The sequence below is a fragment of the Apteryx rowi genome, unplaced genomic scaffold (genome assembly GCF_003343035.1).
Source record: "Apteryx rowi isolate R43461 unplaced genomic scaffold, aptRow1 scaffold_45, whole genome shotgun sequence".
NCBI lineage: Eukaryota > Metazoa > Chordata > Aves > Apterygiformes > Apterygidae > Apteryx > Apteryx rowi.
The window spans coordinates 2,798,017-2,822,845 of NW_020450705.1; the positions used below are offsets into that span (position 1 = coordinate 2,798,017).

Below are 24,829 nucleotides of genomic sequence, written 5' to 3' on the forward strand. Positions count from 1 at the left end.
GGAAGGAAGGAGGAGGCTGCGGCTCCGCCGGCGGCCGCGGCTCCCTCGGCCCCGGGGCGCCCCGGCATCGCGGCGCGGCCCCCCGAGGGGCTCGCGCGGGGAGGGAGCGCGGCGCTGCCGAGCCGCCCCGCAGAGCGCCGCTTTCCTTCCCCCGCGCGCTCCAGGTGACGGACGGCTCGTCCCGCGGAGTGACATGTGCACCTGAGGCTCGGCGGCCGCCAGCTCCCGCCCCGCAGCCGGCTCGGCTCGGCTCGGTGAGTAACCTTAGCTGGGAGCTTGCTGCTGCCTTAAATAAGAGCTGTTGCTGCCTCGTGCTGTAAGGTGAGAAATTCCCTCCTGGAGGAGGAGGAGGAGGAGGAGGAGGACTCGACACTGACGCTCGGAGCTTGCTGCTGTTGCTGCCTTTCCTGGCACGGAGCGCAAAACAGGCTGCAGCAGAGCGAAATCCTGCAAGAGGTTTCTGACTCAAGCTCTGCGGAGGGAAAGTGCCACTGGAGACGGCGACAAAGCCCTGGTAGTAAGAAGGGTTTTTCTGGATTGTATCATCTCTAAAAGCCAGTTCTTAGGTTCCTGTTTTCTTCTTTGCTCTTCACTCCATTTGTTTTTCTCTCTGCCTTATTGTGTGCTCCATCACAGCAGTCCTGCTGCTGGAAGAAGCCTCAGAAAGATGCACTGACCTGTTACACAGCAACAAGGAAAAGCTTGGATGCTGTCTCGGCGGCTGCTGTAACTTGCAGTACCGGAGAGGAGGAGAACTAGAGTAAATTCACTGTAGTTCCCAGTTCCACCCGTGTTCTCTGCTCGCTCGGTGGTTGGTGTCCCTCATTCCTGCATTGTGCTTGATGGGGATCTCTGCTGCGGGAGCAGTCTCTGCACTCAAAGGCAAGCGAGCAGGGATAGAAGAGGTGGCCTCTAGATGCTGGAAAGGCCATTTGTATAAGCTCCTGGCAGAAGGTTTCTTCTGGCGCAGCTGCTGGCTGTAGGCCCACCAAGCCAAGGGTCAGGACGAGCCTCTCTGCAGCATGTCTTCCAAGCCAGAGCAGAAGGAGGCCCATCAGGCCAACGGGGCTGTGCTGCCCATTGTGCCTCCGGACTGCCGCGTCGGTCCGGACCGGACACAGCTGGTGGAGCCCTTGGAGTTCCTGGGATCCGACAGTGACGGGGTGGAAGTGGTGGTGCTGGAATCCCGTGCCAATGCCAAAGGGGTGCGAGAAGAAGATGCCCTGTTGGAAAATGGCAGCCAGAGCAATGAAAGTGATGACACTAGCACAGACCGAGGTCCTGAGCCTGCCTCGCCACTCAAAGAGACTTCCTTTTCCATTGGGCTCCAGGTCCTCTTCCCTTTCCTCCTGGCAGGCTTTGGGACAGTTGCTGCTGGAATGGTGCTGGACATCGTGCAGGTAGGACTGAAACCTCCCTGGTGTGGGGCTGGGCTCTGAATCCCATTTCTTTAGCCTGCAGCTTGATTCCAAGCTGAGCCAAGAGGCACTTGAATGCTGGAGCTAGTTCAGCAGGTGGCAGCTAGAGAGGGGAAGGAGACCTTATGTGCTGCTTGGGGTGGGGGGAGGCTGGGGCAGTCAGGGAAATTAAAGAGAACCACTTTTCCTGACTGCTCTGCTGTCCTTGGCCAAGCTTATATTGCTGAACTGAGATCCCTGAAGCAGAATGGCCTGGTGGTTGGAGTGTGAGCCGTGGGGGAGCGGGAAGGACCACCTTCAGTTCCTAGCGCTGCTGCTGCGTTCCCGTGGGTCCTGGGGCGAGTTGCTAAGGCTGCATCTGTTCTGCAGCATTTGCAGATGTCCCCAGACTAGCACAGTTGTGTGGCTCGTGTTGTAGGGACCCAGCACTTAGACCGTGGTGCCTGCACTGTAGTCGTACCTCACCTTTTTAGTTCAGCTCGGCTATTTAGCTTAGATATGTTTCTGTGAGCTAGAAGCACAACATCGTTGTGTTCAAGGCCTGCGATATATTCACCACCCCCAATATATATGGAGAGTAAGTGAAGGCCTTGCAGTCTGCTTTCTTTTCGCTTTGTGAACTGGAGGGGGCTGCAGCTGAGACTGATTCCTGACCTTGGTGATGTCTGGAGCGAGGGAAGAGGAGGCTGCAAGCACTCCTGCTGCCCTGTTCCTGCTCGAAGGAGGAGGCAGCAGCTGGCACTTGTGCAGCCAAAGCACCTGCCTGGGAATTGAGACAGCTCTGTGCATTAGTACTTGAAATAAAACGCTCTCCTGTTGATGGCCATAGTCATCCCAGGCCCTGGTCCTGGTTCCACAAGCCCTGTTTCCCTGTGTCGCCTTTGGTGCTTGCTGCGCTGTTTCAGCACGCTTGGCTTGTTCCAGCCAGCCCCGTTAACGACTCCCTGTTGTGGTGGGTGCAGGACACTTGCATGGTGGCTCACTCTGAAGGCCAAAGCCTGGCTGAGTGGGCTCTCCCCTACCTTCTTGTGTGCTTGAAGCAGCCAGGAGTGACTGGGCTAAGGGAGTGACTCCTCCTGAGAGCTGTGTGCAGCCGAGCCTTTGGAAAAGCCAGCTGGACAGCTGGCTGTTACCTCTGGATCAAAACCAATGTATTGCTAGACAAGCTTTCTCATTAGGTCTTTTGCTTTTCCTAATAGGGAGTTGGCCTCAGAGGCTTGGCCCCATCCAGAGGATACTTCAGAAACTTTAGAAAGGCTGATTTGAGTTTGATGTTGTAAGCGTTTTCTGAAGAACACATTTTTAAAGAGCTGCCTTGAGAGCAGCTTTCCACAAAACCAAGGAGGAACTCAGCAGTAGCTTGCAGGAACCTCTTTAAAGGAGTGGTAGCAAGAGCTGTGTTACATGAAGTATGTTTGCTTTCTGATCTCTGATGTTGCCTCTGACTGCTCCACACTGGCTCCAAAAGGAAATGAAGATTTTCTCTGAAAAAAAAAAAAAAGAGGTGAATCCGACTGATTTTTAAAGTAGCATTGCAGATACCTGAGCGTGAAACTCAGATAGTGTTGTAAGTGCTTCTGGAATGGTGGGTGGCATGGTAGTTGTCTGGTTTGCTTAGGTTTTATCTGGGAAATGTAAATTAACAGACCATGGCTCCTGTGCCAGTCTCTAGCGCTGGTTTTCCAAGCATGCATCTCAGCTCATCAGCAGCCTAAGCCCTTCTGCTGTGCTCTGAAAGACAGGCTGTGCAGGGTTGTCTGGATACCCACGCCAAGATGGTGAGTAAGGCACTGAACTCAATCACCCGTGCAGTGAGTTTATGAAGCTCTTTGGATGGGAGGAGGCAGCCTTTTTAGAGCTGTGGTCAACCAAAAGCTCTCCTTGAAGCGCCTTTATTTTCTTAAGTGGGGCAAACAACCCCTTGCAGTGCTTGGCATGAAAAGACCAAATATCCGTCGCTTGTCTGTATTGTTGGCTACTACAGTTGTCTCCAAGCCAATCTGTAAGCCAATCTGTACGCCAACAGGGCGGTAAAGCTTCTTCATGTTTAGGTAAGTTGAGCTTTTCTACGTGTGTGAGGGATCAAGCTCTTGCTGTCTTGCCCCTGTAATGGCTATTTCTGCATGTCCTTCCATACTGGTCACCCTTATGGTTTCTCTTGATGCAACTTGTTGGGAGAGTTGTGCAGTTGTGGCTCCAGACAGGAAAGGCTGAACTAAATCCAGGATAGGGGGATTTATTGAAATGATTTTCTTAAATAGAAAGAAAGTGTGTTTCCATTTGCAAGGTCCTTGTAAACTCATGTGTGGCTCTTTGGTTTTTCCTCAGAGCCCGTGCTTTGAACCCAGCCTTAAAGTCTCTGCTGGGGAAAGAACAGCCCTTGTGGCTGGGGAGGAGAGGGGCAGGGGTTGGGATACTGTGGCATACTGCTGTGTTCTCCTGTCTTTTATTTATGGCCATTAGAAATAAAGCTTCATAATTCCTCTGTTCCACAGCAGCTCGGCATGTAGCTATGCAGCATGTCCTGCCAAATCCTCTAACTCCCTTTAGCCTTGGGATTAAATGAGACGTCTAAATGCCATAGGGTGAGATGGGGGGAAGGGAAGCCTGTGGCTACAGCTCGCTTGGCTGCAGAATTTGGGGAGCTGATCTTGATAACGGGCTTCTCGGAGACTCAAACCCTTGGAGGAAAGGAGTGAAGGTGCAGAGGAGGCAGCTACTGCATTGGGGATGACAGGAGTCCCATGGCTTTGGATGCAGCCATGGTTCGCAATGGATGGAGGGCTCCATGCACTCAATTTCCCCTATTTTGAACAAACGGACTAATCAGGCAGCTGTAATTGGTCTCCCCACTGTGAAAACAAGTAGCCCTGGGCTTATGCCATGCTGTCCCATCAATGTGTCCCTATGAATTTGCCTCTCAGGGGAATTTGCCTCTGCTCTCTTTGGGATTGGAGAGACCTTTGCGCCAGGTGACATCTGAGGGTACCAGCTGCTTTTTTGTGTACGACAGAGGAGTTACTGGCACTGTCCCTTCTCCCAGCAGTGCCCAGGACGATTGTTTTCCAGACTCGTCTGCTCCCTGCAGATTCTTTGGATGGGATGGATGATATTTCATATGAAGGAAGGAGTCCGCTCACTTCCTCTGCTTGACTGCCTTTGGCGTTAGCATCCCTCGTGCGGTGGGTCTGAGCAGGGCCGGCTGGGTGTGCTGACCCTGGAGCCTCGCTGGCCTCCCGGCCCTTTCTTAGCAGGGCTCCTTTGCGGCGATCTGGCCCTGCTTCCCATCGCTTCGTCCTGTCGGCCGGAACGCTGTTTACTCAAACCCACGGCGTGGCCTGACCCTGCTGAATGACGTGGGTGGGTGAACTGCCCCGGTAATTCCCGTGGAAGGTGTTTAYGCTGAGGGTCGCCCTCCTCTCGCCTCCTCGACAGCAGCACCGTGTTGGTGGTGGAGGGAGGGAATGCAGCAAATAAATCTTGGAGCAACTCTGTTTACGTTGTCCTGAAAGCCCGCAGCCTGACCCACGGGCTGAGGAAGCAGCAGCCCTGGTGAACTTGCTTAGATCTCTGTGGACAGGGCTTTTGCCAGGTTTGTTTTGGCCCTCACTCGCCTCTTTGCCAGAGAGTGCAGGGCCTTAAACTCTCTTGTTAAAGCCGCTTGTTCCTTGGCTCTTTGCGGTGAGGTGGCTTTCGGGGTGGTCGGAGGAGAGACGCGCGGTATGCAAACGGTCCACGCCAAGGCAGTAAATAGCTCTAACCTGCCGCCTCCTTAGTGCTTCCTTCCCCTCTGCTGAGCTATCGTGAATCGCCGCGCCGCTATAATCTGAGTGAAACCATGCTGCTGCTTACGTCTGTGAGCCTTAACCCCCGTGTGCAATGACCAAAAATGAGAGAGGCTGAGAAGCAGCTGTTGTCCTGGAAATACGTAGATGTCTGCAGGTGCAGAGCTTCTGAAGCGTAGCAAGCCTGGAAGAAACAGCAAAACACYGTGTGGGTTTCGGTGCTACTTCCAGAACCTCCGGCAGGCCGAGGTCCGGTCTCGCCTCCCAGTGCGGTGCCGCATGGGGGAGACTGAGGCCTGTGGTGCRCTGGTATCTGGGGAGACCTGTATTCAGAGGGACCGCAGCTTAGGAGGGGGTGACCACGAAAAAAGCGAGGCCTAGATCTGTTACCTTCTCTCCGCTTTCCCTCCGCAGAGGCCGGGAAGGAGGTGCTGGAGACAAAACGCCTCTCCCTGTAATTCTCTTCCAAGGGGCTGCTGAAAACTGGCCGGGGGCCCCCTCGCTCCCCGGTGCAGGGCGCTCCCCTTGGCGCGGAAGGGACTGGACGATACTGGAGGATCTTGTTCACTGCGTGATCCTCCCTCCTCACCCCCAAAACCGGCTTCACGCTTCTCGGAGGGGCTGTCGCAGGGGGGAAGCGGATTTGAGCAGCTCAAAGTCCTGAACCTACGTTCGCAGTGGTTCCCCTTCCCTTTTTTGTCTTCCCCAAACGCTCTGGCTCCGGTTTTCCCCTTGGAGCCGTGTCAGAGGGCGCACGTCTCCGCAGGGAGCTTTGTTCTCTGCAGGAACCGGCAGGCCTTCGAGACGGACTAAATGCCCRTAGACCAGTGTTGTATAACATCTTGTATTAAGAGAGTTGGCAGGAGCCCACAGGTCCTGCTCCTTGCAGTGAGCAAGCTGCTGATGTCTGCAGAAATCTTCTTGTTTTTCCCTCCCCGAAGATGGCTTTTTTTTTTCTTCTTCTTCTCTAGGAACACCACTGTCTTGCGCGGGGAGCTGCTGCAGCAGGCTCCAGTTACAGCAGCTTCTGGCACCGGCGTGCAGTGCGGTGCAGACTCCTTTAAAGGTTAATGTACAAAGCCAGGGTGTTAGGACAAGGTGAGGGAGGACTGCAGTTTTTTATTAGCTATTGCCTGATCCTTCCTCTGCCATATCTCCTGAAGCAGAAAGAGCCGGAAAGCTCGCCGAGTGCTTCCAGCCTGTGGTCRGACTAACGGCAGTGTTCCTTTCGTGAAGCATTTCTGGTGGCACCCGTCTTGTTCTGCTGGGGAGTGGGAGCGTGTCGCTGGCTGATCGAATTCTGGATACCGCTAAGGGAAGTCCTAGCAAAGGATTCAGCAGTACAGCAAGCAGCAAAATATAATCGTAATGCCTGCTAGGCCTACCTAAAAATAGAGACGGAGGAGAGCAGAGCTCGCCTGTTCGTAGATGTGACCTTAAAGGAAGCACAGCCTGATGTGCCGCTGTGTCAAACAAAATACTTCGGAGGGCAGGACTGATTCTCCCTCTTACCTCCTACTTCCCTCTCCTAGTCCCATCAGCAGCAGACACCGAGATCAGACATCCCTCTGCACTGCTCGTTCGGACGTTTACGTGGAGCCGTACCCTCGGAGCGCCTCTGGCAGTGACGGAGAGGTCTCCCCGGGCAGGAGCTCGGGCGAGCTGCGTGTTAGGAGGTCTGAGCAGGCTGGCTGCTGGGGCTCAGGCTGTTCTCCTAGATGCTGTCCGCAGCAGCTGGGCGAGGACCCTTCATTGGATGGTGAAGGGAGACGAGTCTGGAGACTGGGTGTCCTCAGCAGCCTTGTCCCTGGGCGGCGAGAGGCTTGTGCGCGTGTGTGCCTGAAATAGCCGAACAGCTTTCATCCAYGCACCTGGGGGGTGGAGAGCACCGCTAGCTTGTGTTACCAAGCTGGCGGAAACGTTAAGGGGATTTTCGTGAAGTGACTGGGGAAAAGCTTTTCCCTTTGAGGGGAAAAATGGTCCCAGGACTTCCAGTTCATCCATCTTAAGCACTTACCTGCCTCCTGCAATCACGTTTTTTTTCAAACCACTCTTCCAGTGAATGCAGCTTGAACACCACGTTGCAAAGGAGCTGGCAGGAAGCTGGAATTGGCTGGCTCTTGTTGTCCCGGTGCTGAAGGCAAACAGAACAAGGAGTGGAAAAATAAACAAAAATAACTGAAGTCCTTCCCCGCAGGATGGAGTTAGTCATGCAGGTAGAAAGAGCTTTGTTTGCTGTAAGATGTTGGCTATTGGAGTTCCTTGTCCTAGAAAGAAATGCGCGTCCTGTTGGCTAGTTAGCCTGTGGCAGTCCAGTGCTGCGCCGAGGAGGGCGCTGCAAGAGATGGAGCCTGCTGCAGGTAATGCTGTTGGCGTGAAGAAAGCAGCAGGAGCCGTGACTGTTAAGGCATTCGGGGCAGGAGCCAGCTTCTGAGAGCGTGATTCCAGCAGCGCTTGGTTTCCTTCAGAGAGTGGTAGTTACGGCAATGTGGGAAGCAGAGGAGTTATTCTGGACGCAGCGCCTTCTTGCAAAACATCCTTGAAAATAAGGAATCGGGCAAGGAGGTTCATGTGGTTGTGAGGGTTTTTTTKGGGCTGTTTTATGTTTTCCCAGAAGCTAGCAGCTTTGCTGTGAGACTGCTTACCCTACAATTACTCTTCGTTTCTTTCCTAAGTAACTACGGCTGTCTGTTCTGCCCCTTGCCCAAGGGAACTGGCTTGGCTCTGGAGCCCAAACAGGCAGTACAGACCTGAGCAATGTAGGTGCCAGGGTGAGGGAGGGCACGCATCCCTCCTCCGTGAGATAAGGGGGAGCAGAGAGCCTTTTGGAGCTGGCAGCATCAGGAAACGGAAAGGCCTTGCTCTGGAAGGGATTCGTAAAACACACATATAGGGAATGGCTGTAGGCTGAGACTGACTGAGCTTCAATGCTTGATTCTACCAAAAAGTGCAAATATTGAGCAAAGTTTCTTCATTATTCCCTGTTCTGGCCTCCACATGTCAAAAATGGTAAAAATACGGGAAAGCTCCAAGTGTGGCACTCGAACTGGAAGTGGAATTGGGTAATCTGTTCAGGGCCACACAGGCAGTGCCAGATTGCAAAAGCAGCGAAGTAAATGACGCTCAATTCCAAGCAAAGGTATCTAATGACCACGTGTGTGTGTTCTTGGTTTTTTGTTTTTCACCTTGCAGCATTGGGATGTCTTCAAATCTGTGACTGAGGTATTTATCCTGGTACCTGCACTACTGGGCCTGAAGGGGAACCTGGAGATGACTCTGGCATCTCGCCTGTCTACAGCTGTGAGTATCCAGGGCAGGTTGGGGGAGAGAACAAGACAGCTGATTTCTGGTTTTAGATGTTGCAGGGAAGGCAGGCGTATGTTTGTGTGGGGACTGGGCAGGCGAACAAAGCTGCCTTTGTGCGTGAGCCCGTGAAGTGAAGTCGGTGACCATGAAAAAGAGAGCCTAGTACTTGGCATTCCTGCAAGGTGTAATCACCCTGTTTGACTGATCAGGTTTAAAGGCTCAATAGTCCTTAAGCTTTGCTGACGGTTCATTTCCTTGTCATGACTGCTCATGGTGCTGGAGGCATGGTGCATGAGAAGGATTTGGCAGTTTAATAGTTGGAGTGCTTGGATCCAGCTTTGTTCATGAGGAAGCTGGGTACAGGCATGCCATCAAAGCATGCAAAGCAGGTTAAAACAAGCCAGGTTCGGTAGGGGTAAGAGATAAGAAAGCTTGGAGAGAATTGTACTGCAGAGGCTAAAATGGAGGTGAGTTTGCCTGTCTGTGAGGACCTTGCAGTGAGAGATAGCAGGTGGATTGACAGCCTCTTGAAGTTGATGGAGAGGCACGGCCAGGCATTGCTCTTTCTAGAAGTATCACTCTCTTTCCTATGAAACAGTGAGCTCCCTGTGAGAGACGGGGACAGGCTCTGTTAGTTCCCCAGAACACTGTGTTAGTCCAGCTGTAAATGAATTGCTTTGTGTTTAAACACTCGTGCTACAACACAGCAGTCTGTCTCTGTAGCTGAGCGGGGCTGGAGAGAGACTGGCAACCTCTCCTAACAGGCACAATAATAAATAATCCTTCCTTCTGTAAAGCATCTTCATCTTGAGCATGATAGCAAGTGACTGCCTCATGTTTCAGGGGCACCCCATGATGGGAGTATAGCTTTGAATCTTGCGTCTGCAAGGTGTTGGCTGCCTGCTGCCAAGCTTTAAACTCTACTGGCTCTGTGCGGTGCCTTACTGGAAGAGAYAACCTTTGCAGCAAGCGGCTCAATCTTGGCACTGAGAGAGCAGAGGAGCTGACCTGCATGGGCCTGAGAGCGCTGCTCAGGAGGTGTTCAGTGAGATGCAGGGAGGGAGAGCTGTCTGTCTGGGTGGTAGCAGCAAGCACAGCTAGCAGAGGGTTGCTTATTAGTAAGCTCCCTTTTTCTCARCCTTCCTCTTATTGATTGCTGCAGCAGAAAGAAAAGAGAAGAGCTGAAAAGGTCTCTCTGCATCCAGTCTCCTGGATCCTCTCTCGTTCTTCCATCTTAAGCAAYGGGGTGATGCCAGCTTTGGCTCTTTTTCACCCAGTAGCTTCTTGTAGGCCTCCCCGAGGCCAGGGTTCCTGGTGCATTTCTGAAAGGCAGCAGAGCCAACACTTCGAGCTGTTCATCCACCTTTTGTCTCCTGCAGCCCCCTTTGTGCCTCCTTTAGGTCCCCTAAGGAATGCTGCTCTAATCCACTGAACCAGTGGCACATAGGAGAGTACTGGTTACAGGAGTGGAATACTTCCTGTCCTCCCAGCTCAGAGTCTGAGGCTGGCCCTGCAATCCCTGGGGAGCAGGGAGGCAAACAGCGTTTTCCTGGACCAGCCTTGGCTTGGCCTTGAACCCTTCTGCACTGCCAGCCCCTGTCTGCTGGTTGTGGGGGGCCGCCTGTTCTTGGATTCGGTCCTTGCTCTGCTGCTCTCTGCAGGAGCTGGGCGCTGAGCTGCCTGGGGCATGGCCGTGCCAGCATTACTTGGCAAAAGCCGAGCTCAGCTCTGCCTGGAGGTGAGCATGGGCTGTGAGTTTCCCCTCTGTGTTCATCTCTTCTTCTCCAGGCGCTGCTGGGGAGAGCAAAGCTGCCAGGAGGCCTCATGCTGCACCTGGCCCAGCTGTGCTCCTGTGCCAGCGCTTGCAGGGACAGAGGCTGAGCTCTGCAGCTTGTGTTGCAGGCTGAGCTTTGTTTGCTCCTTCATTCCGAGAAACAAATCCCTTTGTTTTGTTCATTCCCTATTGTTCAGATCATGTCAGGATCCTCACGCTCCCAGACACAGGACGCTCTCCCTCTTGGCCTTGGCTTGTCTCTGGCCAGCTTGCGCTTTCTGAGCATGGGCTTATCAGAGCCAGTGCTTGGCTCTCCTGGGACAAAGGCAGCATGGTACTGCTGTGGCCTCTGTTTTCACCATCCTCTTCCCTCATGGGGCTGGCACAGAGCATTGTTGTGGCAGGCTCGGCAGGGAAGTGAGACTGTCCTGGCTCTGCAGAAAGTCTCAGGAATGCAAAACTTTCTCCTATCTGCCTTGGTGGCTGCAGCGGCGTCACTAGGATGCTGGCACCAGTCTGGCTCGCCTGCCCGTCTGTGCTGAATGGCCACCACACTTGCGCCAGCCTGGTCTCGTGGTGCCTCCTACCGCCCCTGAGCTGACTGCTGTGGGGAGATGTTAGCCGGGCTGTCAGCCAAGCAGAGTTTGTACAAGTCCCCTACTTTGCTTTGCCCTGGTGGGAAGGAAGGCTATGCAGCCTCTTCCTGAGTTTCTTTCTAGCCTTGCACACTACTTCTTTGTATCTGTGCCTGGTGGGATAAGATAACCTCTTTGGTTTTCATTTTTCTCCTTGTCCGGTTCTTCCATAGGCATGGGGAAGCACAGATGTGCTTCCCGATGTGGTTCTTGTGCTCTCTCCGCAGGAAAGCAGCCTGGAATGGTTTCTCAGACTGGGGGTTTCTAATTAGTGCCGCATTAAGGCACCTCAAAAGTTCCTTTCACAATTAAGAAGCAAAACTCTCCCATTAGTTAAAGGATTAAAATCTTGTTGCCAGCGACTACTGCTAGGTTATGTTAATCCCAACCTAATTGCCATGTGGCAGGAATTTTAAGGTCAAGCTTCATATGGAGCTCAAATTCCTGTGATGAATGTGCTGAATGCTACTCTACAGTCAACTTTTTGTTCGTCTTCCCCCATTCCTTCCTCCTCCCCWCTAAACTGACCAGAAGAATTCACCCCGGAGATGGGTGCGTTTCAATGCTGGTTGAAGTGGCTTGGCAGTTCTGTCAAATGCATGTGCMCTAAGGAGCGCGGATGGACTGATTTATTGCTATTTGATTTCTGGTTTTGCAGAGATCAGAAAGGAAACCTGAGAGGCAGAAATTGCTACTGTATTGTTTAGCAGATGGGTTTGAAGAAGAGGATGGGTGAGGTAGAAGTTTATATGTTATGAGTTTGGTGCTGTCAGCCAGTGACTGTATCATGGAACTACCACTCGGTTTTCTTGAGCCTCTCCCTTATGATTTCATGGTGACAAAATTGCTGCTGCTTCATGTTCATCAGCTTCTAATACTATAAGATTGTATCCAGTCTTATATCTCTGCCTATCCATTCTCTCCGAGTTTCCATAAAGACTTAGAAGTGGCTAGAGAAGAGCAGAACCCTTAYGCTCCATGATGACCAGCAAGTTGCAGTGATTCGGCTGGGTTTTTTTGTTTGTGTGCCAAGAAATTAAAGTAACTTTCCATCTGTTCTGGTTAGGCTGATTAGCATCTCCTGCAGTTTTAGTGATGCCAGATGACCTGTGTGCCATGGCTGCTTCCTGCTACTCAGTAGGTCTCTACATGGCATTAGCTTTGTTTACTCAACTTTTACTTGAAACGCTAGTTCTTGTTGGCAGCTCCCTCTGCCCGTGTGATGTCACTCTGGCCTTGCTCTGTACCGGAGCTGGGGGCACGCAGATAGCTGACCTGAGACTCTGCCTCCCCTGTTTCCATCCTGGCTGACCTGGGGGGCAGCATGACGCAACTGGGTCCAAGCCAGGTTTGGCTTGATCACCAGTGAAGTGAATTCAATGAGTAAATARGCAGCAGTGCATGACTGCGCACGAGGACAAAGAATATCTTCTTGCTATTGCAAGATTTTGGCTGCTTCCCATTCAGCTGGAGGGGAGGGATCCTGCCTGACTGATCTGCTGTCCTGCCACATGCGCCCAGGGTATGTTGCCCAAATGACATTYGTAGAACCACGTGTCACAGATTGTGGAGTGATTACAGAGCTATGCCCCGGGTATGCAAGCACACCTCTTCTACCGAAATGTTCTTCTATAAGTGCTGAGGACTTGAGGGTATTGTTCTCTCCTGCCCCCAGCACGGACTTGCGTTGGTGGAAGGCAGGAATTTGGCTGTTAATATGTACAAAGTGACATTGGTCTTTTAAGTATGTAATGCTATTATGGTATCCTCTTGCAGGCTAATATTGGCCAAATGGACACACCCAAAGAGCTCTGGAGGATGATAACRGGGAACATGGCTCTGATACAGGTAAGAAAATGTGAAAGGAGAAGAAAGCGGGAATACTGGTGGGTTGTGTGAGTCCTATTCTGAAGAGTGTCAAAAGGTGTAAATACTTGTTTTTTGTAATTGCATGACTAGTGGGGAGGAAAATGGCAACTTCTTGTCCCTCAATCATCTTTCCATAAAAGTTTGTCCYGTAGGTGAGACTTGGTGTCTCCCTGCCTGATGCTAATCCAGCTGGGATCATGCCCTGAGTAGTCTTCCCTTCTTTGCCCACCCTGGGACCATTTTGCTCTGTCCTCTTGGTGACTGCCTAGTTCTTTTGCTTTCAGGTTCAGGCTACTGTGGTTGGCTTCCTAGCCTCAATCGCAGCAGTGATATTCGGATGGATCCCGGATGGCCACTTCAGCATTGACCATGCTGTCCTGCTTTGTGCCAGCAGTGTGGCTACTGCTTTTATTGCTTCCCTTGTTCTGGGTAAGGGATAAGCCCTGCACACCCTCTGTGCACCTCTTCCTAAACTGCTCAGCTCTCCTTGGCCTCATCCTGTTTTCTTCCTCTTTTTGGCTATAGGCATGATCATGATTGGGGTCATCATTGGATCCAGGAAGATGGGGATCAATCCTGATAACGTAGCCACACCGATTGCTGCCAGCCTGGGGGACCTCATCACCCTGGCTCTGCTTTCAGGAATCAGCTGGGGCTTGTACAAAGAACTGGGTGAGGAGCAACAAAAGACTTTTGTCTCTCCCTGGTCCTTCCATGTGCTGCAGCATCTCCCTCACACCTTACCCTGTTCCTTTATCCTTACTGTTCTTGGGGTATATAGGATGCCTGGCCTGGAAGCTACCTCAGTTAGCGAGACCTAGTCAGAACTGGTGAGGGGAGGAAATGGACCTTCTTACTGCCTTGTAGCTGCAGACAGTCTTGGCAGTGATTTGCATACATCCTTCTTAACAGGTAAAGTGGTAAGGGAGAGGTTGCCTCCTTCCAAGTGCTAGAGGTTTGATCTCGTGGCTAAAGCAGTGGGGGAAGGCAGCTTTGTTTTTAGTCCTTTTTACTGTAATCATCAGTTGGGGGGGGTTCCTCAGTGCAGAGCTGCAGCTCTGCACTGTACACTTTCCTCCTCCTTCCCTTCTGCCTTCCTTCCCCAGTGGTCAGGATGTAGAAGACATGACTCAGCCAGGTTCAGCCTATGGTGAAGCTATACTGGGAGATCTTGCCCAGGAGCAGAAACTGGGAATGAGCAGTTAGTAACTGAAGAGGACATTTCACTCAGAGCTGTTGATAAAGCCTCTGAGAGTGCATCAGGAGAAGGAAATGCCACATCTCCCATGGTTGAGGATGGCCTGGTCTAGTTTGCCTCTCCCTGCTAGAGTTTTCCTTGGCTCTAGGGATGAGGGCAATTTGGAGGCAGGCCTGTTGAGCTCAGCTGGGGTAGCACCTTGCCCCCCTGCAGCAGGGTGTCTCCTTGACATGTTGCCTCTCCTTTCCCCCTCAGAGAGCAAAGCATACGTGAATCCTTTAGTGTGCGCCTTCTTCATAGCTCTGCTGCCCATCTGGATCATCATTGCCAAGAAGAATGCAGCGACTCGGGAGGTGCTGTACTCTGGCTGGGAGCCGGTCATTATCGCAATGGCTATCAGCAGGTAGGAAGGCATGGAAGAGTTCTTCTTCCCAGACTCAGACAGAAAGAGCACCCTTCTCCCCAACCCCTTCAAGCTCTTAGCCCTTGATGGACTTCAGACAAGAGAGAGCCAAACATCTTCCTCTTCTACAGCTCACTCTGCCAGGAGACGGGAGGTCATCTTGTGTTTTCTAGACAAAGACCCTGGGATCTAGGCCCGGAAGCAAAGGAGTGATTAAGTACCTGACTGTTGTAATCCAAGGCCTTAGCAATGTGCCCACTGCTGCTCAGGGAGACCCTAACATGGCCAGGAAGTGAACACAGATCCTGTTTAGAAGTTCTCCTCACAAGAGACCCATCCTTTGAATGGCAGGGTTGCTTCTGATAATTGTGTTGCAGTAAAGTACGTGTTGAGGGATTTGGTCTTTGGTCTTTTTGGCAGCAGTGGGAATAGCTCCTGCTGAAACTGCCTTCTGTTACCACGTAATAGGAACTCCAGGATTATGCCCCAGCTGTGAGACCTAAAATCACGTGTGACAACCACAAGTGTAGGTGCATGCTAATAGGTGTATAAATCACCCTTGGGTGCCCCCACAGCAGCAGTGAGTACCTTCATGGGTATAGTGCCTTGTCTGAACAAATAGTTACTAATTAGTTATTTCACTGACCTCTTCAATCTTCCCCCTGCAGTGTTGGTGGGTTAATTTTGGACAGAACGGTTTCAGATCCAAACTTTGCTGGGATAGCTGTGTTCACACCAGTTATTAATGGTGAGTTCCTTTCCACTCTGTTATTCCAGCTTTTGGAGGTTCTTGGCAGACAGAGTGAAATTGTCCTGTGGGCCTTATTTCAGATGGGATTAGGAGCCCAGTTCTCTTTGATCATTAGTGAAACATGGTGCTTAGACTGGAACTTTACAGCAATGTGGCTCCCCCTGGTGCCAGCCTTTCACCAGAAGGGTTAATTGGCCTAGGAGATTATTGCCAAGAAGATACACTTTCCAAATCCCAGGCCCTCATGTACTTTGGAATATTTTCCTTAGTTTGTTGTTCTGGTGAATGTACCCTTTAGGCTGTCTGAGGCTGATCTATGACTTGGGAACCACGTACTGAGGCATATAACACAGCCCAGGATAGGAGCTGCTGTTGATGAAGCCAGCAGGGAGCATACTAGCACAGGAGCTACTGAGTAATTCAAATCTGTGCTGTGGGGGAAGGCAAGCCAGCCTGGCTGCTGGGCCAGGATCACACAGACGCTGTGGGACCCACCCGCAGGCTTGTCCTGTCTAACCTTGCCAGGGTAGTGGAGCCTGAGGAGAGTAGTCTTCGTCTCCTGGTTCCTCCTGACTGGAGAAAGACCTCCATCTTCTGAGAGCTATGCTGTGGCACCTGGTGACATAAAGATCTAGATTTGCAACTCAGAGTCATGAAATTTAGTTGCTTCTAGTATAAAGCTTTGAAGTTCCTTTCTGCCTAACGAACCAGCGAAACCCCTTTCTGCACTGGCAGCCTTTCAATATATGGAGTCAATTCCTGAGCCAGTGCATCCTGTGCTAGTGAGTTCCACAGTTTCATTATGCATCATACAAAAAAAGTAGCTTCAAACTTCTTGTGTCTGTTTTGGTGGCTGACTCGGGTGGGTTTTTTGTTTGGTTGTTTTTCCCCCCATATTTATTCCAGTCAAAACTGCAGAAATAGAATTGTATCTATTTTATTAAGGGGCCTAAGGGGACACTGTAGGGCTTTGTCTTGACCATTTACATTCTGCAAAAGTGCAATTTGGGTCAAAAATACTCTCCTACATTATTCCAGCATCTGGCAATTCCAGGTCTGTTGGCCTTTGAAAATGGTTCTTTCTTTTTTGAGCATGTTTGAGACCTTATTGCTCTCTCCTTATCTGCAGGTGTGGGTGGCAACCTGGTAGCTGTGCAGGCTAGTCGCATCTCCACTTACCTGCACATGAGTGGGATGCCTGGAGAGAGCTCCGAAACAGCCCCTCGCAAGTGCCCCAGCCCTTGCAGCACTTTCTTCAGCTCAGGTATTCAAGTGGGGAGATGAAATATATTTTGTTCTGCCAGCACCAGCTGCTGCAAATGGCTGGCTAAGCTTGTGTCTGTGACAGTCATGGGAGCACTGTCAAAGGAAATGGTGGCTGGAGTCTGCTCAGAGGCAGCTGTCAAATCATGGATGCGGCTGGTTTTCTGGCCTGGCCTGGCCTGGCCTGCCCTCTAGAGACAGTCAGACCTTTAAGCAAAGCTGCTATACAAGAGRACATAACCCGCTGGATTAGGAAAACATGGAGCAGAAGTCCCATGCTCTGTCTAATACTGTAAATCCTCCTCCCTCTAAATCTTTTCCAGATGTGTCTGGGATGCTAAAACCTTCCTYGAAGCTGCTTGAATGTTGCATTTCTGCTGGGCCCATAGAGCTGCAGAAAAGTTTTCACTAATGAAGGCTTCTTAATGGCTCTGTTATTTAGCAGTTGTGTGGCAGAGAATAGCCCAAACTTGCATTCTAGCACAGAGTGTGGGCGGAAAATACTCCCTCAATTGCCTAGAGAAGGCCTGATAACCTGTAGCCTAGGTCCTGGCCTTCTGGTAAGGGCTGTCCCTGAGAAGTGGACCATATCTGGCTCTGCTCACATTAGGTATTGGCATTTGGGGAGCGGGAGAGGAGAGATGTGGTGATCTGGGAGCTGTCAGTAAACTGATCACCAGACAAGGTGCAGACAGAGCTCCCTGCTTTACTTGCTCTGGGAAAATTCAACCTTTCTCAGGAAGTTCTTGAAAGCTCTGTACTGAGCGCTGTCAGTGYGATGTGTCCTTGGGCATTTCTGACAGCTGGGCCGTCTTTCAGGGCACCACCTTCCAGCTCACCTCTGGGGGAGTGCAGGGGTGAGGGTCCAGTGTGCTGGGGTCTGGTTTTGWTTTGACCACAGTGTGCTGCCTTGTCACCTGGTGCCCAGGTAGCAGTCTGCGGAGTTGCTGTGTGTTTGGGCCCCTTTAAACCTTTAATTCCACCTTTTTTTCCTAACAGATGTGAATTCCCGCTCTGCTCGTGTGCTCTTTCTTCTGGTGGTGCCTGGACACTTGGTTTTTCTTTACACCATAAACTCCATGCAAGGTGGACACACTACGCTCACCCTGATTTTCATACTCTTCTACATGACGGCTGCACTTCTGCAGGTAAGCACCAGACCTCGCTGGAGTCCTTCTGGGGCCATAACCCCCCTCAGGCTGGAATAAGGGGACATGAACATGTCATCTTCAGTAGGGAGCTGTTCCCCCAGATTGCTGAGGGCACAGTAATGTGCCCAGTGTAGAAGGCTTAYGGGCTGGGGAGGGGTATGCCAAGTAGATTGTATTTGTCAAAGGAACGGGTATCAAACTAAGTAAATCCTTCTTTATTGACACGTGTACACACAACTTAATTTGTCCTTCCTCGTGTTCTTGACAAGTTTTGAATCTGTCCTTRGTCTTTCTGAAGTCCTCTGACAGCAGAGTCTTTCCCTCTCATGTGTTCATCTGTCCCATTAGGTGCTTTAGCCATTTAAAACTGCTGGTGAAGAAAACTAGATGTGGAATTTGCAGGGACCCAGTGCCTTGTATGGCTCTTCCTGCCTGTTCCCTGCCTCTCCCGGGTGGGCAGAGGCCTGGCGGCTCCGCTGACGCGGGGCTCCCAGCCTCCTCACCGAGGCTGTGTGAACCCGTAGCACTGGCTGTTCTGAGGGACTCGCATGGACCATGGCGTGCACCCTGCAAAAGCCCAGCAGCCACTTGCATGAGTCTGGCTGCCTGTGCCAGAGGGAAGGGAGAAACACTGGTTAGGGAGTTTCCTACTAAGCCCAACTGCGCTTCCCCCTACCCCCCACCCCCTCTGCTTGTGGAAGCTGTGGCTTGTTTCAGCGTCCCCTAAAATCAACAACTGAAGCGAGCTTGAGGAAATGAGTCAGAGCATCCATCAGAGGCAAAAGCAGAGTGCTGTCATCTAGGAGGCTAAATTTAGGTTGTGAACTCCTGCTTGGTGCTTGGGCACTTAGAGGAGGCTTCCGCTCGCAGCCATTCTGCAAAGCCACCCGGGCGAGCAGCCTGCAGGCTTGGGAGCRCCGGCGGGGCAGCTGGCTGCAGAGGGACTGCAGYGCGCTGGCTGCTGCGATCCTAAGCGCGGCCTTCCCAGCCCTGGAGCCAGCAGAGGCATTAGCAGCAAAAGGCCTGCTGGCTGCTTCAAACGCTTGTCTCGAACCAAAGGCTTGAGGGAATCGGTGTGGATTTCTTTTGTCTTTGATTAGACATTGATATGGATCTCCTCATTGCATTGAAGCAGGTGGGGGTGAACATCACACTCTGGTGGTTTCAGCTGCTGGGAAGTTGTTCTTTTATTCCTGGAAGCCAGATGTTGCTGCCCCTTTCCCAAGCTTCCTGCAGGCTTCTGAGTCCCCTCTTTGGCCCCATGTCTCTCTAAGTGTGTTGGGGTTAGATTTGAAAACAGAGATGCAAAATTTAGACTTTGGGGGATTTGGGTGGGGTTTGGGTGCCAGCACACTGAGTTCCCCCATCTAAGCCTAAATTTAACAGTGACGTGTGAAGCTGGGGCAGGTAGGTAAGAGTCTTTAAAAGACATAGAGGGGTTTCGGATACTTAGGGGCCCACTGCAATTTGCAAGTTCGTCGTCGTGCTGTACTTGTGCTGCTTTTAGGATGCAGCCTGCATTCAGTGCCTGCATTGTAGTGCTCAGCAAGGTTCCTCTGACCAGCCAGCAGCTCCATTGCTAGGATTGAGGTTCTGCATCTCTGAAAACTGGCCTGCTCAGCTGGAATTGCACCAATGCGATGCACCTTGAGAACTGGGATTGGAGAGGTCTGGATTCATGGCTGCTGTGACTCTTTCCTTTCTGCCTTTCAGGTTTTCATCCTTCTGTACATTGCTGACTGGATGGTGCACTGGATGTGGGGCAGGGACCTCGATCCTGACAACTTCTCCATCCCATACTTGACAGCACTGGGGGACCTGATCGGAACAGGTCTCCTTGCTCTCAGCTTCCACATCCTCTGGCTCATTGGTGACGGGGATTCTGATGTGGGAGACTAGCTCTCCTCTCTGCCCTTCTTCTGACAGCTCTCCTCCTTCAAATTTTTTTTTTGGTTGTTTCTTTTCCTCCAACCATGCTCTCCTTTGCTTCCTCCCCCTGTCTCTCTTGAGACTTCACCTTTGATACTGGATTCTCATTATTTTCAATGGGAATTTTTATGTGGTTTATATTTCAAGCCAAGTTTGTACAGAATATAAATCTAGTTTTAGGAAGGACAAAAAAAAAGTGTAAAGAGACAATCACCAAGTGCAATTTCATAGCAGTTGTGTCTGAACCAAGGCTACAGTGAAGATACTGATCAGTCAGATCATACAGGGAGCCCACCCTGTCCGAGTCGCAAGAGGTGAAGGGCTGCTTTTTTCGCTTCATAAGCGTTTTAAATATTGGAGGTAAGGTTCAGATTTATTTTACTGAACAGGCACCTTCTAGCAAAGTACAACCTCGTGGATGAGGGCATGGGGTATCTCCTGTCTTCTCTACCCTGTCACCCTCCTCCCTTGTGTTCGCTCTCTGAATCCCCGTCCTGTGCCTAGCATCCAAAGCATGTGACCCTCCAATAGTGGGACTAGCAAAGATATGTGCAGAAGGGTGAAACACCCATTTTCTGTGTGCCCACAAGAAAGGCAAGTGATCTCAGGCTTGAGGAGTGCAGAGCCCTGAAATCTGGCTGTGAGTGGGCTGGTCTTTGCTGACAGATTTAGGCTGGAGAACAAAAGCTCTCTCAAATATAGCTCCCTTTTGCCAACCATCCTGCAGCATCTGCATCTCAGAAATTACAAACTCCTTGTTCTGCCTCTCCCCATCTTTCATCTGCAGATGGAGGGTGGTGATCATGGACTGAGTTCAGCTACTGCTGTGCGCAGAAGGATCCGCTCTGCGCTTTGTCTAAAGAGGCTGTGAGCTAGCCCCATCCATCACTCTCCCCCGCTGCCTGCCAGCGCTCGGCTGAAGGAAGCAGAGATCGGCTGGAGCTGTGATGGGTTTTGTGTGCGGGGCTGTTGTGTGGAAATCTCTCCTTTGTGCTGGAATAGGCACAGCACTTTTCATGGCAGCCTGTTCAGGATGGGTGGAAAAATAGATCCTGGTTTTTGCGTTAAGCCTTTTTTTTTCCACAGTTGCTGAGCGCTGCTGAAGGGCCCATTGCTGTGGGGTAGAGGCCATTCGCTATCTCTCAAAGCTGAGCCTGAGGCGCTTCAAAGCTGGGAACGTTAGGCTGTTGGTGTCCCTTAGAAAAGGACAACCGTGTTCAGCCATTGGCTGTATCCGGTATGTGTAGGTGCTAGCTGGGAAACAGGTTAGCAGCTGCAGCCTGATTTCTGAAGTCTGAGTCCTGAAATTCAGTGCATCTCTCTGTGCTGGACTGTAGCAAAGGAACCTGCTTGCCCTTGAGACGGCTTGTGAAATCTGGGGTCAGGATTACAGCCTGGCTTGCGAGCAGTGGCCGAGTACTGTGCAAGCGCAGGGCTCCCTGCTCCGTTACTTTCCCCTCTGCTTTTTGTGCTCTTCGTCGGGGTAATGGCTGAGATGCATTCTGGTATCCTGCTAGTACACACTGGAAGTACTTCCATGCAGTCTGCAGTGACATAATGAGAGAGAACCTGTTCTGGCTGTGTGAACATGGCATTTGGAAATGGTCTTGCTGAATGTTGTTGGCACTTAACACTTTAGTTTTCCCATTTGAATCTAAAATGATTCAGCAAACTGGATGCAGTTTGGTGTAAGCAGGTCTGATTGACTTGGGAACTTCATCCTGTTACACCGTGTTTAAATGATATGCTCAAGCAGATAGCCTCATTCAACAGGCTTTAATGTATGAATATAAATTGAATGCRTAATTTGAAGTGTGTGGGGGGAAGCTCTTAACATCTGTGAAGGATGGAAAAACAGAGTATATCGTGTGGGGCCTAATTTCAGTGCTCCAGTACACAAAACTTGGGGAGCTGCCAGTATCTTCCAAAACTCTGGGGATGCCTGCAGTATTCAGTGCAGTAGCACCTTACATCCTGATCCTGAAATAACAGCCAAGCTCTCATTTTAGTTGGCTGTGCAGGCTCAGAGTGCTGCAGATCTGGTCCTGTTCTGGACACGCTGCCTGTCCTGTTTATTTGCAGCTCCAGAGTATAACCCTAAAGCTGCTGAATTTGTGGTTACCTGTAGGCTGCTGCTTTTCCTCTTCATTTTTTTTCTTTGTCTTAAGTGTGTTCGTCATAGCAGAACATGACCATCCTTGATTGCCTTAATTTCCTCATTTAGGTTAACTTCTGCATTTCTCACACAGGCCTTATTGAAACCAATGCTTGTTGTCTTTTTGCTTTCTGTCCCAGCAACACTGGGCTTCTGTGCTCAGGTGGAAAGAGATGCAATGTGGTRTTGGGCCTGCTGGTCATCCGAAATAAGGCCAGGTTGGAAGATATGTTTGTTACTCTGGACAATGCAAGAACTAGCTGAGCTCTACAAAGCCCTGTGCAAGTGTAGCCATTTACTTTTTAGGTAAGGAGAGTTTTGTTAGGAATTGTTCCTTCCCTGCCCCCCCCCCCAAAAATAAAAAAGGAAACGGGAAAGGCYGAGCTGAATGCACCCTTCTATGATCCAAGTCAAGAACAAATTTAGACTGAAATTGGGTATTGTCCGATCCCAGAGATCTGGTTCCAGAGTTGATTCTTAATCTGGAGATAAGCATGTTGGAAAGGAAGCTCAGGATTAATGGAAACCAATTCGGAAAAAACACAGAAACAGATGCATCTGAACCAAGCTGCAGTCAGTCTTTTGCCTGCTCAAGAGCAGATTGCTGAGGGACCACTGTTTAGCAAGTTGTAGAAGAATCCTGTCATGTTTCAGTATGTGTATATTAAGTATTCCTATTTTTAATGCCTTCCCTGGTTGTAGAATTTGGGAGGCAGAGCTCTGATTCTTACCCTGTCAGAATGCTGACTCTGGGATCTTAAGAAGAGCTGGTGATGCATTTTCAGATGGGTTTCCCCTGTCTACCTTACTAACGTAGTGTAAGGCTTTCCTTCCCTTCTCTACCTTTGCAATGTGTCCTTTTGTGGCATTAGCTCTGAACTTTATACTCTTCACCCTAGTGACTTGACTTCTCACAAATCTAATTTGGCCAAGATATTGTCCCAAAAAGTCCTAAAACAAACCAGCACCACCCCCATTCCCCCAAACCCTACTGTACTAAGTCTCAGCCTAGAGACTTCTGGAGTATTCACTCCTGCTCACCTCATTTCTCTGCCTAAAGTTGAAGAATAGATTTGAGATTTCCTTCCATTAACACTTAAGCTCATATGTGAGAAAGTCTCCTGGTCTTTAAGTGTCACATAACTATCTAGTTCCCTAAGAAAGGATTTGTGCCAGAAGGAGAATCTACCACTTGTGGTCTCATCTGTAAGACGTAGGGACCCAGAGGTGATTAAAAGCTGTCATGCTGCTAGGGTGATGCTGTATGTACAATTTTATAAGGTCTAGGGTGTGTGTGTGTGTGTGTGTGTGTGAGGGGGGAAATAGGTCAGGAAAGAATCTAATTTGAATTTTCAGGATATTGAAGGATGAAAACTTTTTCCACCAATTGCACTCAAATGCATGCCTACTTTACATCTGACTGCAAATGAAAAAATACTGGTTTACTCTTTTTATTAAAGGAAAAAGACTGTCTTAATTATTTATAGTTCCTATAACTGAATTGACAGATGTCAACTTAACTGATAAATTATATTTGGTTAAATAAAGATGACATTTATTTATGTGGATTGTGGTGTCTTTTCTCCATAAGACCCTCACATGTGAAGTTATTAGTCATACCAGCATGTTGTCGCATCTCCTATCTCCTACTTCAGAAAGATTTCAAAATACTTAATCTCTTGGGGAGCCTGATTCTTGCCTCTTTCTGGACCTGTTCTGGGCTGGGATGTTTCGTCAGCCTGAGTGGAGAGAGACCGCTGAAACGTGAGGACACGGTTAATTCGCTCATGTTTCCCACGATGTGACGCAGGGGACCCAGCAGCTGTTGAGAAATGGTTGATCAGACCCTTGTGCCTGCAGAGGTGCAACCAATTGCCAAAATGGATGAGCTTTCTGTTTGCTGGTCACGAGGACAGAACGGGGCAAAATGACTGCCTGGGGCACGGCATCGCCAGGGGCGAGGCTGCGAGCCTGAAGCAGAAGGTACCGAAGGGCTCGGTGTGTCCTTGCCGYGCCTCGCAGCAGGGAGAGGAGTGACTCCCCGCCGCGGGGGCTCCGGCAGGCGAGTGTTCGCATGCAGCCGAAGGTCACTTTCCTACTCGTGTCTGTGTTAATGGACTGTGGCAGTGGCTCATTCAAGTGCTGCCTCTGGCTTAATAATTGATTTGAAACATGGTGTGTCGCTGGAATTAATAACAGATTGTCCCATGTATTCATTGCGTGCATCTGTAGTGCAGCCACTCTGTGGCTGAAGGTCTCTTTTTCTCTTTACTCTCAATTTTTGCAGTTTATTTTAGCTTACACAGAAGTTTTTCTGATATGTAGTGGAATGAGGGTTAAGAAAATAAAATAAAAATTGTTTTGTGGATCAGGCAAAATGTGATTAGTGAAAATGATAGATTTTAGCCTGCCAGCTTTTAGCCAGGCCAGCTTCTAGTTTGCCTTTGGGTAGCCCCAGGTAGCTACACGTGAGTTCCCAGCAGGAAACGCAAATGTTTGTTTTTCAGCCACTTGGTGGGTTGGAAAGCCCTTGGGTGGCTTTGCGGTTGCAGTGCCTGCGGCGAGGGCCTCTCTTTCACGTCGTCCCTTTGCCTGTGACCGTTTCAGGAGCGCGGTGCATAGGGGTCCTGCATGTTTGCTGGGGGACGCTGAGCAGCGTCCTGAGCGTGCAGCAGCCGGTTGCCCTCCGAGGGCTCTGCGTTCTCCCCTGCCGTGGGCTTTGCGTTCGGTTTTCCTGCAGGGCTATGCCCCCTCGCTGTGGGTAGTCCTAAAGCAAACCTACGGCAGTGCTGAAGAGCAGGCAGCAACCAGCAAGGCCTTGCTGGCTCTAATCTTCTCGGAACCTGTGTCCTGTTGCCTGAAGCTTCACATCATTTCCCCATATGCTAAATATCAGTGTACCGAGGCGCAGGAGGGGTCGTTCCATAACGTGGTCTCGCTGGGGGGAGTTGTTTCTTTGTTTTGGTTGGGTGACAGAGCAGGAGGGGAAGGGGGAAGGTACTGAATGGATATTGCAGGGAGAACTATTTTGCTCTTAACTTGATCATAACTTGAAGGATTCCCAACGACTGTAGCTTTGCTTAAAAATATATATATATACACGTATATATATATATACATGCATATACACACTGTGGTTTGTTTTCACTTGCCTTCCAGCTTTTGAATCCCCAAGCTACTTCAGATCTTTTT

General features: G+C 50.5%; 1 protein-coding gene across 1 annotated transcript; it reads left to right on the forward strand.

Moving 5' to 3' along the window:
* The first annotated feature begins 169 nt into the window (after positions 1 to 169).
* SLC41A1 (solute carrier family 41 member 1) lies at positions 170 to 23,199 on the forward strand. The gene is made up of 11 exons (XM_026077274.1): positions 170 to 514; positions 637 to 1,400; positions 8,396 to 8,503; positions 12,695 to 12,766; positions 13,072 to 13,216; positions 13,313 to 13,459; positions 14,241 to 14,388; positions 15,057 to 15,136; positions 16,269 to 16,403; positions 17,402 to 17,550; positions 19,267 to 23,199. Exons 2-11 carry the CDS (start codon positions 1,023 to 1,025, stop codon positions 19,450 to 19,452), a joined length of 1,548 nt encoding a protein of 515 aa, XP_025933059.1. The 5' UTR covers positions 170 to 514; positions 637 to 1,022; the 3' UTR covers positions 19,453 to 23,199.
* Positions 23,200 to 24,829: the final 1,630 nt, after the last annotated feature.